Below are 17,702 nucleotides of genomic sequence, written 5' to 3' on the forward strand. Positions count from 1 at the left end.
AATATTTACAGCATTATGTAACAGATAAAGGCCTAATATAATGTATAAGCAACACTTGAAAAATGAGGGGAGAAGGATAGACAATCCAACAGAAAAATATGGACAAGACGTGAGCAGACAATTCACAATGATAATGTCATTAAACAGAGAAATGCAAAATAAAATGCCATTGAGATACCACTTCTCACCTATCATGTTAGTGAAAATTGAAAGTATGTCACACATTATGTTGGAAAGAGTGGGGGGAAACAAGCACTCTCCTATATTGCTGGTAGGAAAGCAAAAACGAGTCTGAGGCTCCAGGGAGGGAAAAGCCTGGAGAAGAAATTTGGGAATGATCTGTGCTTGGAAGGAAATGAACAGAGATCACCCAGGAGAGAGACCATGTGGACTGAGGAGAGAGGAGGCCCAGGAGCACCGTTACTCAAGGTGGCAGCGCAGCTTCCTGGCGGGCCCCACCACCCGGGCCCTGGAGTCAGGCAGAGGGGGTCTTGAAAGCCCGCTGTGGGGCTCAGTTGCTGAGCACTTCGCCTGGTACCCTTCGTGTGATCAGCTGTCACACGCGGCGATAAGGGGCATTTCAGAGGGATGCTGTGCAAGGACCTGAGATGCGCCAGGTAAAGCACCTGCGGGTCAGGGAGCCTTTTCCCTCCTGCTCTCTCCGCCACTCCCTTTTGCCACCCACCCCCTCCTACCCTCCCCCCATTGTCTGCAACTGGCCGGTCCCTCGGGGACCCGGGTGAGAGGGGCGGGGCGGGGGCCGGGCCCGGGTGACGCGGCGCTCACGTGACCGGCCGGGCGCCGCCGTGGGCAGCAGCCCGCGCACCCGCCCCCCCTGCGGTCCCGTCCCCCGCGCGGAACCAGCTCCCTGAGCTGCCCGGGCGGCGGGCGAGGGGCGAGCGGGCTTCGGCGAGCCCGAGGAGGCACAGGCCGTCCCGGGCCCGCAGGTCAGTGTGGAGGTGGGCGCTGCCAGCGGCCCCGGGCAGGGGTGGAGGTGGGTGGGAGTAGGATCCGGGAGCAGCGGGGAGGGGGCAGGGAAGGGGTCCGGGAGGTGGCTGAGGAGGGGGACGGGGCGCGGGCGTGGGCAGATGGAAGGGAGGACCCCGCAACAGGCCCCGCTGCCTCTTTCTCGACGCCCCTCTTCTGCGCCCTCCATCCATTTTCGAGCCTGAAATGGGGTTGGGGGGGCGCCCCGCAGTGCGACAGTGAAACGTAGACATATTCTGCAACTAACTCCGCCTCACACTCTGCGCCTTTGAGGAAATAGCGACCTCCGCGAAAAGGGGGTGGGGATGGGGGCGGGTTGCCTGCAGGAGAGGGGGACACAGAGACCCAACCAGTTTGGAAAGCATCCTGGTCTGGCGCCCGAGGCCTGAAAGGTAATGGCGGCTGGGATGCGGGGGAGGTAGGAGGGAAACGTTGGATGAGGAGCGCCCGGAGTCAAAGAGCCCTCAGTCCGCTGAGCGTGCAGCCCCTGCCCCTGTCTGCTGTCTGTCTGCAGGTCTTCGTGTCTGTTCCCAGCACTCTGCTAGGCTAGAAGAGGAGGAGGAACCTGTCCAGAAGCCCTGCAGGTCAGTGAAAGGGGGAGGGGCACTGGACAGGGACACGAGGGGAGTGGTGTGGAGGGCATGGCCTGGGCAGAATTTGAGGGCCCCACTGCGCATCCCACCACCACATATAATATACACACACCCCGCCACGCTGATAGGTGGTACAGAAGGTGGTAGGGCTTGCCAGGGAAATGGTTGGCTCTCGTGTGTGGGAGGAGTGGTGGGGTAAAGGGTGGGCAGAAGGCAAACTTGGAGGCCGAGCCTGGTCAGGGGAACCCTGAGAAGGGACGAGATGCAAGTACGATCCGGACCTGCATTCCACCCCCAAACCATCAGTCTCCCTTGTCTCCTCTTCCCCTTACCCCGAGGACAGGAACAGGAGAGGAAATTTCAACATGGAAAAAGTCTGCAATGAAAATGAAGGAAAGCTGGAAAGCGAGGGAAAGCCAGAAGATGAAGTAGAGCCTGAAGATGAAGGAAAGTCAGATGAAGCAGAAAAGCTGGAAGTGGAGGGGAAGCCAGGGCACAAAGGAAAGCTCCAGAATGAGGGACAGCCAGATGATGAGGCACAACCGGAAGATGAGGGAAAGCAGGACACACAGGGCAAGTCTGAAGATGAGGGAAAACCACACGGCGGCGAGGGCAAGCCAGAATCCCAGGCAAAGCCGGTGAGTGAGTCGCGGGCTGCCGAAGAGCGCCCGGCTGAAGATTATGTGCCCCGGAAAGCAAAAAGAAAAACCGACAGGGGGACGGACGACTCCCCCAAGGACTATCAGGAGGACCTACAGGAAAGGCATTTGGGCGGTGAGGAGATGATGAGAGAATGTGGAGATAGGTCAAGGGCTCAGGAAGAGCTAAGGAAAAAACAGAAAATGGGTGGTTTTCATTGGATGCAAAGAGATGTACAGGATCCATTCGCCCCAAGGGGCCAACGAGGTGTCAGGGGAGTGAGGGGCGGAGGTAGGGGCCAAAGGGGTTTACATGATATCCCCTATCTTTAATGTCTTTGGCCTCTAATTCTGATTTCTCTGATGAGAATGTTGCCAACCCTGCTTTCCCTGGCAGGCATTTGCCAGGCTATGTGCTTTAACCTTAAGCTGATACTTTGCTTTAGGTGTCACTCTTGTTACCAGCAGCCTTTGATCCAACTACAGTGCTCTGTCTGTGAGTAGGGGATTTTCACCCATGTGCATGGAAGAGATGTTCATGGTACATTGTAAAATAACAATAAAAAGAAAACAGTTTTCAGAATCGCATATACAGCATCAGCCCATTTTTGAAAAAATATAAATATGTTTGCATAATGCATTTGTGCACAGAGAAAACTCGGAGAGTGTGTACACTAAAATGTAGGTGATGGTTTTCCAGCATGGTAGCCAAAAATAGGTCTCACCTGTTCTCAAAAATGAGTCCAATCTCCTGATGGTTAGGTAGCTCCATGTCCTTCCTCTGCGAGTGCGCGTCCCCATGTCTTCCCCTCGTTGTAACCGTGTCCGTGGGCACTGCTGTGCTTTCTCCTGGGTCCTCTACCGTCCTAGGGCTCCCGCCATGTGTGATTCCTTTTCTTTGCTCACTCATCTCCACTTTTCCCTAAAAGATATATGGACTATGTTTTTCGTAATTAAAAAAAATACTAAAACCAGAAAACCATACATGATAAGAGAGTAAACTGTTCAGTGAGCTTATGAGGGCAATGAAGACACTTAAAATTCCTGTTGTCAAAATGTAAAATGATAAGTAAAACTCACATTACCTCTCGGACTCGTCGCTAGAGGAGTCAATCTGGCTGTTATAATAACAGATCCAGTGCTGTAAGGGTCAGTCTTGTCATCTGTGAAATGGAAATAAAACTTAGCTCACAGACTGCTACGTAGATGGGATGAGGTACTGAGTATGCGGACTGTGTTGGGCTGGCTCCTTTGCAGTAGTAGGTCCTTGGACCCTGTCAGACACTCAGGGGAGGGCTGAAGGTAGGTCTTACCTGTGCCCAGGAACAAGTCTAAGCAGCTGAGAAGAGGGTTCCACCCTTCTCTGGTTACTACCATATCTGCTGGGTACTCCTGTGCCCTGTACCCTCTGCTGACAGTTATTGATATGTTGGGTCCTCATGGTGACAAAGCCCCTCTGATTCTTTATAGTACCTAAAGGGCCAAAGCCTCTATGTGACGCCTATACGAGTGTAAATAAAGCCCTTCTCCCAACTACAGAGTTGTACCTACCCAAGTGGTACTGCCCCAGGGCTGCTTAGGCCTCACTGTATTACACAGTTCTTAGTTTATTACACAATTTTAGTTTATTTTATATTTGCTTGGAGGTTCTTTTCTCTTCATAGGACTCCGATATTTCGAGTCCACTGGGAGCTGTGTCCCGAGACTAATCTATGGACCAGACAATAGATGATGATTTGAACTGAATACCACACCACAATACCCCAGGGAAACCATATCTAAACTAACATACCTTTCTTAGTGTGAGTTTTCTCTCTAAAAAGTCTCCTGGCTGGCTTGCTATTCAAAATCAAGGGACTTGTCCACACGTAATCCCAGAGGGTTCCACAACTAAGTTTCAAGCTAAAAATATCCCTTCCCATTCCAAATCAATTCCAACTGAAAAGGGTAATAATGCTCTTAAAAATATTAAAAACTATGTTAGGCATTTTTATTTAACCTACCAGTATGTTCCTTTCTCAAAACAAAAAGTTTCTTATTCATCCTGATATCCCTTACACTGTACTTGACACGTATACTTAAATTATGATTGAATCAGGAGGCTTGAGTTTGGAGAGATACACTGTACATGGATTAGAAGACTCAATAGTGTTAATATGGTAAATGTCTCCAAAATTGATCTATAAATTCAATGCTGTCCCGGTAGAAATCCCAGCAATCTGGGATTCTAAAAGTTATATGGAAAAGCAAAGGATAGGGCATAGCCAAAATATTTTGAAAATGAAGAACAAAGTTGGAGGACTCACTGCCTGATTTTAAGATTAACTTTAAAGGTACAGTAATCAAGATTGTGTAGTATTGACGTAAGGATAGATGTAGAGATCAATGGAATAAAACAGGCAGTCCAGAAATAAGCCCACATGTGTATGGTCAATTCATTTTTTAAAAAGGTCCCAAAGTAATTCAGCGGAGAAAGATAGACTTTGACAAATGATATTTGAACAATTGGATGTTGTCTTAGTCAGTTCAGGCTGCTGTAACAAAAATACCACAGACCGGGTGGCTTAAACAATATTTATTTCTCACAGTTATGGAGGCTGGGAAGTCCAAGATTAAGGCGCTGGCAGATTTGGTGTCTGGTGAGGGCTTGATTCCTGGTTCATGAACAGATGTTTTCATATGGCAGAAGGGGCAAGGGAGCTCTCTAGGTCTCTTTTATAAGGGAACTAATCCTATTCATGAGTGCTCCACCCACATGGCCTAATCACCTCCCAAAGACCCCACCTCCAAATACCATCACATTGGACTTTAGGATTTAACATGTGAATTTTGGGGTTACACAAACTTTCAATCTATAACAGACATCCATATACAAAAAAAGAACTTTTACCTCACACCATATACAAAACATAAATTCAAAATGATTCATAGATCCAAATGTAAAATCTAAAATTATAAAAACTTCTTTTAAAAATAGAAAAAAATGTGGAATAGTTTGTAGTTGCATAGTAAAATATTATTGCTTATTAATTTTGTAGTGATCTAAAGACTTTTGAAATTCTTTTTTTGCTGCTGTCTACTTAAGTTCCAGAGGTTTCTCCTACTAAAGTAATGGAAAAAGGCAAATGCTAATGATAAAGCATTTACATGCAGATAATAAAATTTAAGATATTGTTAGAAAAATAGGAAAAAAGGGGTAATCTTGGGTTAGGCAAACATTTCATAAAGGGACGTAAGCACTAATGATAAAAAACTGATAAAGTGGACCACATATATATTAAAATATTTTTAAATTTCTCTTCAAAGCCACTGTTAAGAAAATGAAAAGACAAGCTTCCACTTGGAAGAAGGTATTTGATAAAGTACTTGTCCCCAGAATATACAAAGAACTCTTACAAGTCAGTAATAATAAGGCAGATAACATAATTTAAAAATAGGCAAAAGATTTGAACAGACACTTCACCAAAGAAGAGATGAAGATGGCAAATGATCACATGAAAAGATGTTCAACATCATTAATCATCAGGGAAATGAAAATTAATAGCATAATGAGATACCACTACACAGCTATTGTAGTGGCTAAACTAAAAAAACAAAAACAGAAAACTGTTATTATAAAGTCCTGGCAAGGATATGGAACAACTGAAACCCTCATTGTTGGTGGGAATACAAAATGGCATGGCTACTTTGGAAAAGTTTGGCAGCGTACACTTACCATATGACCCAGCAATCCCACTCCTAGGTATTTACCCAAGAGAAATGAAAATTTTGGTAGCTTTATTCATAACAGCTCCAAACTGGTAACAACCCAAATGTTCCCCAAATGGTGAATGGAAAAAACTACTAGTACATGCAAAAATATGAATCACTCAAATCCATTAGGCTAAGTGAAATATGCCAGACAAAAAAAGCTACCCTCTAGTATGCTTCCATTTATAAGACATTCTGGAAAAAGCAAAACTATAGGGACAGAAATCAGATTGATTCTCAAGTGTAATTTTGGATGTTGTTCCTAACTGTAGAAAATTTAAGCCTTTCTCTGCCTCTCCTAGCCCCATCCTCATCCTAAGGCTACCCAATACCCTTTAATACATTCCCTTTCTGCTTAAATTGGCCACAGTTGGTTTCTGTGGCGTGTAACTATGTACCTTAATACGTATAGTAACATGTGTTTTCCTTGACTGAACACCTAATGCCTTGCATTCCCTCTGTCCAATTTTACTAAAATTTATCATAAATAAATTCAAAGCTCTTTTTCTGTGATCAGCTCAAAAAATGGTTGAGCCAGCCCGTGCCCTGAATAAAAATTATTTTTTGCTCTGTGATTTTATTTTCTGGACTGTTTATGTCTACTGACTGTTCTTTAAGGTTATAGCATGCTGATTGTTACTCGTTGGTAGAGGGTCAGAATTGTTCAGAGCTTGGATCTCTGAGCCCCTCCCTGTCTGTTTTGAAGTCCAGTTATCTCAATTACCTTTTCAAGGAGGGATTTGTCCATCCAATCCAGAGAAGTTTAGGGTTCAGGACACAGGAGAGCAAGCCCTCTGCTAACCGGTTTTCCCAGGGTCTTGGGAAAATATTATTTGTCAGAGGCGGCTACTCTGAAGAGGCAGCATAAGAGAGATCAGGCTCATCTTCTGCAGTGTTCAAGCACCAGCTCACAGAAGGTATCTGGATGGTCACAAAGAAACGGGGGCACAGAGTTCCCTCATGATGGATGCCCTGACCAAGTTTCTGCCTGTTTCTAACGACTGGGAGGATCTCCAGATCTAAAGGCTACCAGGCCACATTCCCTTCTAAATAGCCTGTATCTATCTATTCAGACAGTGAGTGTACCCACTGGGGTCATCCACTACAGAGGAAACTCTCAATAATTGAGAGAAAAAAATGACCATCTCTGTAGGTATCATTCAACCTTTCCTCCCAGAAATCCCAGTGTTTGCTCGATGAGCCCATGTACAAAGTGGCCATGGAAGCAGGAATAGAGCTATGCGAGAGCTCAACAGTATTATCTCCCATTACCAGCAGCTGAGTAACAGAGCCTACCAACACCAGAGGCCAATGTTGAACTCCTCATATGGTGCCATTTCCAGGGAGTACCAGCCCTCTACTTGGGGAAGGTTGATTACAGGCGACCTCTTCCACCAAAGAGAGACAGTGCTTTGTCATTGCTTTTTGTGTGTGTGTGTGTGTGAGGAACATCAGCCCTGAGCTAACATCCATGCCAATCCTCCTCTTTTTGTTTGCTGAGGAAGACTGGCCCTGGGCTAACATCTGTGCCCATCTTCCTCCACTTTTATATGGGACACCGGCACAGCATGGCTTGACAAGCGGTGTGTCAGTGCACACCCAGGATCTGAACCCTGGGCAGCCACAGCGGAGCGTGCACACTTAACCGCTATGCCACCTAGCCAGCCCCGCTTTGTCTTTAAATGGAAACAATTACACTTTTCTAGATACCAGTTTTATTGAGATATAATTCACATGCCACAAAATTCGACCCTTTAAAGTATACGATTCAGTTGTATTTAGTATATTCACAGAGTTGTGCAACCATCATCGCTATCTACTTTTAGAATATCCTTACCATCCCCCAGAGAAATCCTGTACATTAGCAAACACTACATATTCCCCTCCACCACCATCATCTCCCTACCCAGTTACTGACAACCATTAATCTGCATTCTGTCTCTATGAATTGGCTATTGTGGACATTTGATATAAAAGTAATCATACAATATGTGGTCTTTCGTGACTAGCTTTTTTCACTTAACGTAATACTTTGAAGACTCATCCATGTTACAGCATGTATCAGTGCTCCATTCCTTTTTACTGCCTAATAATGTTCCATTATATGTTATACCACATTTATTTATCCATTCATCAGTTGATGAACATTTGCGTTGTTTTTATTTTTGGCTGTTATGAATAATGCTGCTATGAACATTTGTGTAAATGTTATTGTTTGAACACATGTTTTAATTCTTTGGAGTATATACCTAGGAGTAGAATTGCTGGGTCATATGGTAACTATGTTTAGCATTTGGAGGAACTGCCAAATCTTTTTCAAAGTGGCTGCACTATTTTATATTCTCACCAACAATATATAAGGTTCCAATTTCTTCACATTCACACCAGGACTTATTTGTTTTTTAAATCTTATCTATCCTGGTGAATGTGAAGTAGTATCCCACTGTGATGTAATTTGCATTTCCATAATAGGTAATGACATTGAACATCTTTTCATGGGCATAGTGACCATTTGTATATCTTCTTTAGAGAAATATCTATTCAAACCATTTTCCCGTTTTAAAATTAGGTTGTCTTTTTAGTGTTGACTTGTAAGAGGCATTTATATATTCTGGATACAAGTCCCTTATCAGATATATGATTTGCAAGTGTTTTCTCCCATTCTGTGTTCTGTCTTTTAACTTCTTAGATGGTGTCTTTTGAAGCACAAAAGTTTTTCATTTTGGCTAAGTTCAATTCATCTATTTTATCTTTCATTGCCTATGCTTTTAGTGTCACGTCTAAGAAAACATTGCCTAACTTATAGTCATAAATATTTACTCTCGTGTTTTCTTCCAAGAGTTTTATAGGCTTAGCTCTTACACTTAGAACTATAATCCAGTTTGAGTTTTTATATGATGTGAGGTAGGGGTCCAAATTAATTATTTTGCATGTAAATATCCAGTTGTCCTAGCACCATTTCTTGAAAAAACTATTCTTTCCCTATTGAATTATCTTGGCACATTTGTCGAAAATCCATTGACCATAAATGTGAGGGTTTAGTTTTAGGCTTTCAGTTATATTTTATTGATCTATATGCCTAGCCTTATGAGGTACCACACTGTCTTGATTACTGTAGTTTTGTAATAAGTTTGGAAATAGACAACTGTGAGGCCTCCAACTTTCTCCTTTTTCAAGATTGTTTTGGCTATTCTGGGTACTTTGGATGTCCATAAGAATTTTGGGATCACCTTGCCAAGTTCTGAAAAGATGTCAGCCAAAATTTTGATAAGGATTGCTGTGAATCTGCAGGTCAATTAGGAAAGTATTGCCAAGTTAACAATATTAAGTCTTCCAATCCATGAACATAGGATATCTTTACATTTATTTAGGTCATCTTTAATTTCTTTAAATAATGTTTTTTAGTTTTCAGTGTACAGTTCTTGCACTTCTTTGGTTAAATTTATTCCTAAGTATTTTATTCTTTTTGATGCTGTTGTGAATGGAATCATTTTCTTATTTTTCATTTTCAGATAGTTCACTGCCAGTGTATAGAAATACAACTCATTTTGTATATTGATATTATATTCTGCAACCTTTCTGAATATTGATTAGCTCTAAAAGCTTTTTTGGGGGCCCGCCCCATGGTGTAGTGTTTAAGTTTGGTGAGCTTCGCTTTAGCAGCCTGGGTTTGCGGGTTCAGATCCCGGGCATGGACCTACACCACTTGTCAGCCATGCTGTGGTGGCGACCCACATACAAAATAGAGGAAGATTGGCACAGATGTTAGCTCAGGGCAAATCTTCCTCAGGAAAAAAAAGCTTTTTGTGTGTGGATACCTTAGGAATATTATATACAAGATGATGTCATCTATGAATAGAGATAGATTTACTTCTTCCTTCCAGTCTGGATGCCCGTTATTCTTTTTCTTTCCTAATGCCCTGGCTAGAACCTCCAGGACAATATTGAATAAAATTATGGGGAACAAACATTCTTGTCTTGTTCCTTAAGAAAAAAGCATCAAATCTTTCACCATGAAGTATAATGTAAGTTATAGTTACATTTGGGTATATCTTTATCAGGTTGAGGAAGTTCCCATTTTCTCAAATACTTTTTCTGTGTCTAGTGAGATAATCATGTGTTTTTTTCCTTTACTGTATTAATATGGCATTTTATATTTATTGATTTTCAGATATCAAACCAGCCTTGCATTCCTGAGGTGAATTGTACTTGGTCATTGCATCCTTTATATATGATGCTGGATTATTTTGCTAGTATTTTGAAGAGGAGTTTTGTGTCTGTATCCATAAGGGATTTAGTTCTGTAGTTTTCTTTTTTTGTGATTTTTTATCTGATTTGGTATCACGGTAATGCTTACATCATAGAATGTGTTGAGAAGTGTTTTCTCTTCTATTTTGGGAAGAAATAAAGATTTTTTATTAATTTTTCTTTAAAAATTTAGTAGAATAAACCAGTGAAACTGCCTGGGCCTGGGCTTTTCTTTGTGAGATTTTTTGATTGCTAATTCAATCCCTTTATTTGAAATAGGTCTTTTCAGATTTTCTAATTCTTCTTGAATCAGTTTCAATACAGTATATCTTTTTAGAAAATGTCCATTTCTTCTAGTTATCTAATTTGTTGACATGCAGTTGTTCATAGTATTCCCTTATAATCCTCTTCATAGTTCTGTAAGGTCAGTAGTGATGTCCCCACTTTTGTTCCTGATTTTAGCAGTGAGAGTCTTCTTCCTTTTTCTTAGTCAGTGTAGCTAACGGTTTGTCAATTTTGTTTTCATTGATTGTCTCTATTGTTTTCCTGCACTCTATTACATTTATTCCACTGTAATCTTTATTATTTCCTTCCTTCTCTATGCTTTGGTATAGTTTGTTCTACTTTTCCCAGTAATTATGTTGTCATAATAAGTCTCAAAATATTTAAAAGAATTGAAGTACAAAATATGTTCTACAATCAAAATGACATGAAATTAGAAACCAATAACAAGAGGATATTTGGTGAATTCCCACAAATATGTGGGAAATAAAAAACATACTCTTAAATAACCAATGGGTCAAAAAAGAAAACAAAAGGGAAATTACACAATAATTTGACATGAAAGAAAATGAAAACACTACATACTAAATCTTATGGGATGCAGCTAAAGCAGAGCTTAGAGAAAAAATTGTAGCTGTAAACATCCGTACTTTAAAAAGAAGAAAGATATCAATAATCTAATCTTCCACCACAAGAAACTGTGAAGAGAATACAAAACTAAACACAAAGAAAGTAGAAGGAAGGAAATAATAAAGATTAGAGCAGGAATTAATGAGATAGAGAACACAAAAACAATAGAAAAAATCAATGAAACCAAAATTTGGTTCTTTGAAAAGAACAACGAAAGCAACAAATTATTAACTATACAGACCAAGAAAAAGAGGGAAAAAAGTGAGAAGATTCACATTACCAAAATCAATAATGAAAGAGGGGACATCACTACCAACCTTACACAAATAAAAAGGATTGTAAGACAATACTATAAACAATTGCATGACGATGAGTTAGATAACTGATGAAATGGACATTCCTAGAAAGACACAAACTACCAAAGTGAGACAAGAAGAAATAAAAAGTCAAAATAAACCCATAACAAGTAAAGAGATGGAATTAGTTATTAAAAAAAAAAAAAAAAACTTCCTTCAAAGAAAAGCCCAGAACCAGATGGCTGCACTGGTGAATTCTGTGATATTGTGATTTATAACAAGAAATACATATTTTGTCTTTGTCCTGTTCCTGGCACAAAGCTCCTAAAACCCTTGGAATTTCCTAAGTGATGAGAGTGATAAAGGTATCTTGTTATTCGTAACAAGTCCCTTTCAACCACACCAGAGTTTATATTAATGAAGTGACCTTTGGAAAGCCCCTATTTAACCTAAGGATGGGGGCTGGTTGCCAGGAGAACCAACCATAATTATAGGGATGGGACTTTCAGTCCCTCCCTCCTTCCCCCCACCCCATCTCAGGGGAGGGGAGAGGGGCTGGAGGTTGAGTTAATCACCAACGGCCAATGTTTTAATCAATCATGCCTATGTAATGAAGCCTCCATTAAAATCCCTGAACCCTAGTTCAGGGTTTCTGATTGGTAAACACATGGAGGTGCTGGGAGAATGGCTCTTTCAGAGAAGGTATGGAAGCTCCATGCCCCTTCTCACATACTTTGCCCTATGCATCTCTTCCATTAGGCTGTTCCTGAGTTATATCCTTTTATAATAAATTGATAACCCAATAAGTAAAATGTTTCCTTGAGTTCTGTGAGCCACTCTAGCAAATTAATCAAACTCGAGGAGGGGGTCATGGGAACCTCCAATCTATAGCCTGTCAATCAGAAGCACAGGTAACCTGGACTTGAGATGGGCATCTGAATTGGGGGTAGGGGCAGTGTTGTAGGACTGAATATTCTACCTGTGGAATCTGTTGCTATCTCCTGGTAGGTAGTGTCAGAATTGAGTCAAAATGTAGGACACCCCGCTTGTGTTGCAGAATTGCTTGATGTGTGGAAAACCCACACATCTGGTGTCAGAAGTGACGTAGTAGTGTTTTAGTAGAGTATTGAGAGTAGAGAAGAAACACAGGAGTGTGTTTTTAATTTACATCTACCAATGGTTAAAGAAAAATAAATGCCAACGCTTTACAAATCTTGCAAAGTATTGTTAACAGTTTATTTGAGCAAACATCAATTCAAATCAGAAAGTCTCAAATGGGAAGAGGTTAGGAGTGCTACATAGACAAGAGCTAGGGGCAAGGTTTTTATAGAGAAGATGCAGAAGCAAAGCAAGGAAATTATTTAATTGGATATATCTTAAGTGGTTGCGTTATTTGGGAAGCCTAATTGGCTGTTTGTGATTGGTTGTTCTTCTTAACCTTGAGGCATTTACAGGAATTGACTCTGATTTAGGTTTTGGTTTGCTTACTTAGGCTACCAAGTCATTAGAGCCACTTCAGTCTAATGGTGTCCTTGTTTGATTACTTTAATAATTCCTCCATTTTGGTCATCTTCTCATACTTGAGAGATTGACCAAAATTTTTGTATTAGCACCACTCTCAGTCACCATCAGGTTTCAACTGTTCTTGTCTTATTGTGAAACTCATAGGTTATGATGTCAGGTTTGTGGAAGAATTGTTTTTGCTGTTCCTTTTGTTGTTCATCTTGTTTGTTTCTCCAAGCAAAGTGACACCATCTGATGTACTGCTGATGGCTGTGAACATATATTTAAGACTCCCAGAGCACACCAGGGAGACAACAATGATGACATTAGGAAGATAATACCAAGAGACTGAAGTATGGTCCTTAGCCAGGGTCCCCATGAACCAAACCAGTTGATAGCAAATAAAGAATGTACTTGAAAAGGCATATACCTTTTTTAGCCAAGTGGTTTGTTAATTCCTTGTATTTACTACAATACAAGAGGTATTGATCCAGGTACAGTAGGAGGTATTTGCTATGGCACAAACTCCTCCTTGTTCAACCAACAAGTGATCTAAAGCAATTCAATTATCTAAAACCACCATAACAAAAAGCCCTAGGGACTTTTGTTGTGCAGCTGTGGCCTTAATATTAGATTCAGTGATAATTGCCAGAGCTAAGGAGCATCATCTTCCCGTGCAATAACAGAGAGAACAAGGAAGTAGCAAGAAGGCAAAAGGAATAAAGTTTTTATATTGGAGATGAAGATCTTGATCCATGATCTTGGGTTAGCTGTCTACCTGAAGATGCTGTCTAATTCTAGGGAGGAACCTTCCTAGTTAATTTTAATTTTAGATCTCCAGCTGGTGTGCAGTTCCAAGAGTCTGGAGGAGACCTTTTTAATTGGGAGATGTGGACTCAAGGTTCAAGGCCCTGAAGTTTGGTGCCATCTGTGTAGTGAGGAGGACCTTGTATGGTCCCTCAACAAGGATCAGGGAACTCTGTTCTCAGTTATTCCAAGTCAGAAAGGTGAGAGAAAGGTGGAAACATTAGTTTGGAGAATCATAGCCAGATGTTTATAAAAACTGGAAAAATTCAGGATCCAGTCTAGTTATAGATAAATACCAAAACCTCAAAAATAATGAACAGGACTAGAATCTAATATTCACAAGAGTGTGTTATGGTTTTCTACTGAAACATAATTTTTTTCTCTACATCACCATTATTTCTAGCAAAGGTAATCACAGTAAGACTAATTTGTTTACAAATAAGTCTAGTCTTACTAAACTTATCCTGATTATTTACCTAAGTGCAGCAAGAATAGTGATTAGCCATATAGGCTATTTTTAAGTCTGTTTTGCTAGAACTTTTCATAAGGAACTTCAGATTGGACTTTTAAAAGCATCTTGAGGCTAGGAAGCCAAGCCAAGGACTTGGCAGACATCTTCTGAAATACCTATAGATTTGGGTGAATTCGTCTCTTCCTGAGGTCCCTAAAATATCCTGGTGTTCCTGGGGCTTCCAGGAAGCGACCTTTCTTACTTACCTGGTATGGCTGGGAACCCTGTAAGCAAGATACCAGGCAGTTTTTCCAAGGGGCTTTATTGGCTCCATAAAGTCAACCTTAGTTCCTTAAAGCTTTCTGGTCATATATGATTTTATGCACACCATTCTCAAATATGACATTCCAGTCAAAGCCTACTTAATATAACCAATGTTTTCAATTGTGTCTTGTTACAAGGAGAATATATTTTTATTGAATATTTGCAAATAACTTTATTGTCATGAAAATTAAAAAAAAAAACTCACTAAGAGTTTCCAAATTCTGGAGGGATCAGGTATGGAGAAAAAGATAAATATTTCAAGTCTGTTTACAAAGGTGTAATTTACCAAATTGCTATAAGTTATAGATAGCTTAAAATAAAATAGAAAAAGATTTCCTTAAATCTGGAAAACAACACATTGAAGATCCAGCATTATTTCAAACAAAAAGTCATAGAAATTATAATCATCCTTATCAGTTTATTTAATCCCATGTTAATTCTTGTTTTGCTTAAATGCAATTTTTCCATTAGAGTTCTGGAAATTCTTACTCAGTTTAGTGGTATGATCATAATGTTATCAGAAAAATGTATTTCAGAGTACTTGACAAAATCCTTTCCTGACTCTCTCTGAAAACAAAGCACTTTTGCAAAAGCACCAGAGCAAAATAACTGTCTGTGAATGACAAAAATGATTTAAAAAATGGTCATGGCTCAAGAACTGATGAGAGTTCACTTGAAAAGGGAATTTAGTTATTTCTGTGGCATATAACAATTTAAGATAGTAAGTGGCAGTGAGGGTATTGACAAATTTCTGTGAACTTAAAACAATTCTGGAATACCTATATTAGTAACATATATCCATATACATATAACCTAAGAAGGCTTATCAACACTTCTTATTTGATAATGCTTTCCATATAATTTAACATACCAAATAAACCTAATTAGTTTAACATCTTTATTTTGCAAGGTGAGAAAGGAGCCCTCGGGGAAATGTCAAAGTTAGTTTGAGGTAAAAAAGACTCCAATTAGAATTTGCTTTTGGGAAATTGTCAGAAATATCGAAAGGTTTGAACATTTGATTAAATGGGATCACAGATCATTATGAAACAATATTTAATTATCTATTTAACCAAAGTGACAATAAAAGATTTTAAAGGCAATTACAGAAGGTTACAAAGTTGTTAATAAAATGTAGCTCTTTTCATATTGAGAAGACTCAGTTCTTCCATGTAATCAAAGACCTGATAAAGACAACATGAATCACAAGAAATTATTTTTGCAAGACAAAAAATCTTTGCTTTCCAGGCTGATTACCCAAAAGGTAAACAAAAACATTTCACAATCTCTTATCAAAAGCAGACCAATAGTCCAAGAAAACTTTGTCTTTTTAACAGAGAGAAAGCCAAATTCTAATTTTGCACCAGTGTAACTTGATATTAAGCCTCATTCTTTAAAGACATCAAAATAAATCCATTCTAATCTTAGCAAGCTTGACCACACATAAAATTCCTTTCCCAAGATTCCTTTTCCAGAAGCCTTCTATCCATTGAGGTTTGTCATGTATTTTCCTCTTTCTCATTCTGGAACAACCAGTCATTCTACTTTAGGACAAAATTACTCTCTTTTTCCCTTAACAAAAACATGTCCTTCATACCTTTCCTTATCTAAAAAACACATTCTAGGGGCCTGCCCAGTGGCGCAAGTGGTTAAGTGCTTGCACTCCGCTTTGGTGGCCCAGGGTTCGCAGGTTTAGATCCCGGGCACACACTGATGCACCGCTTGTCAAGCCATGCTGTGGCAGTGTCCTATATAAAGTAGAGGAAGCTGGGCATGAATGTTAGCCCAGGGCCAATCTTCCTCAGCAAAAAAAAAAAAAAAAGAGGAGGATTGGCATTGGATGTTAGCCCAGGGCTGATCTTCCTCACAAAATAAATAAATAAATAAACACACATTCTACTTTCCTTACCTACTTTTCATATACAGTTGTTTCCCTTCACCCTTATTATTTCTAGTAGTTTTAATTACATATATTGATTAGTATTCTCAACCCTTAGAAACTTTAATTTCTAGTGAAAAATAAGAAGTAGGCAACTGTGGACTGCCTGTTATACTAGCATTCTTTGGACTGGCAAATTTATAAATATATTTCATAATTTCTAGAAGTGTATTCTTCCTCATAATAAAATTTTCAATATGGCACAAGACATGTTTACTAATAGACCCAAATATCTTCAGTTTCTGTATAATAAGAAGCCAAAAGTAGATAAACTTATACTCAGTAGTTAGTTTTTCAGTATTTTATCTTTTTGGAAATGATCTAGATATCCAATGAATATCCATCATTTAACTTAACTTAGTATAAGGTTTCAAGTTACCAAAAAGATTTTTGAAACTATGTTTTATGTAGACATACCATAAAACATAATTACTGTTGAAGAATTCATATATAAACTTTTATCTTACATCTATATAATTCACTTGTTCTTAACAATTATGTTTAGATTACTCCTGAAAATTTCATGAGACATTAAACAGCCAACCATCATCTTAAGTTATTTGTCTTGCTAACGAATCCTGTAAAAGAGATAACATGACTTTTAGTGAACTCTGGTAGAATAAAAGTTGTATGTCTGCATTATATTTAATGTTGATAACTCTGAAGACATGCTTGTTTTAATTAAACCAACAAACTTACTCTAGCTCTTATTTACCAAAGATTTTCCTAGATCACATGAACTTGAAAAACATTTGCAGTAGTTTCTACATTTCTGAGAGAATGCTTAACTTATATAAAAGCTTATTTTTCTGTAAGCCAATTAAATAGAACACTTTACAAATTAATTTTGGCAATACCATCTAGAGGTTGAAAAACCACACATCTATAACATACATATACAGATATACATAAACATATAGGCAAATGGAAACAAAGATCTTATAGTTTTTATTTTTAAATTTTAGCCATAAGATGAGTATAATAATGCATAACTCACTGGTTTATAAAAGAACAGTTGGATCCAAATTGAGTTTCTGGCAGATGGACTAAGTTAACCTTACCCACTCAGATGGCTTAAGTTTTTACTAATATTTGTGAAGACTTTTAATATTTTCATTCACCTAGTTTCCAAATAGCTTCTTTTTTATTCCTCCTGATAACAATTGTCTCCCTGATGTTTGCATTTCAAAGAGATATCTCAATTCCTAGAGAAGACCCTGGTAGAAAATTTACATCTCAAAGACACAGAAAAAG

At 39.5% G+C, this 17,702-nt stretch overlaps 1 protein-coding gene across 3 annotated transcripts; it reads left to right on the top strand.

The window, feature by feature from the left end:
- The first annotated feature begins 839 nt into the window (after positions 1-839).
- LOC131400550 (transcription elongation factor A protein-like 3) lies at positions 840-2,806 on the top strand. 3 transcript variants are annotated; one of them, XM_058535268.1, is made up of 3 exons: positions 840-959; positions 1,502-1,571; positions 1,919-2,806. In XM_058535268.1, exon 3 carries the CDS (start codon positions 1,946-1,948, stop codon positions 2,549-2,551), a length of 606 nt encoding a protein of 201 aa, XP_058391251.1. In that variant the 5' UTR covers positions 840-959; positions 1,502-1,571; positions 1,919-1,945; the 3' UTR covers positions 2,552-2,806. The 3 variants fall into 3 exon arrangements, with proteins under 3 accessions (XP_058391251.1, XP_058391249.1, XP_058391250.1); XM_058535266.1 differs by having other exon boundaries at positions 840-947; XM_058535267.1 differs by lacking the exon at positions 840-959 and adding an exon at positions 1,312-1,379.
- The last annotated feature ends 14,896 nt before the right edge of the window (positions 2,807-17,702 follow it).

This window comes from Diceros bicornis, chromosome X (assembly GCF_020826845.1).
Source record: "Diceros bicornis minor isolate mBicDic1 chromosome X, mDicBic1.mat.cur, whole genome shotgun sequence".
In the NCBI taxonomy this organism is placed as follows: Eukaryota; Metazoa; Chordata; class Mammalia; order Perissodactyla; family Rhinocerotidae; genus Diceros; species Diceros bicornis.

Coding starts and splice junctions, on each gene's coding strand:
- LOC131400550 (XM_058535268.1), top strand. CDS start 1,946: ATGGAAAAAGTCTGCAATGAAAATGAAGGAAAGCTGGAAAGCGAGGGA.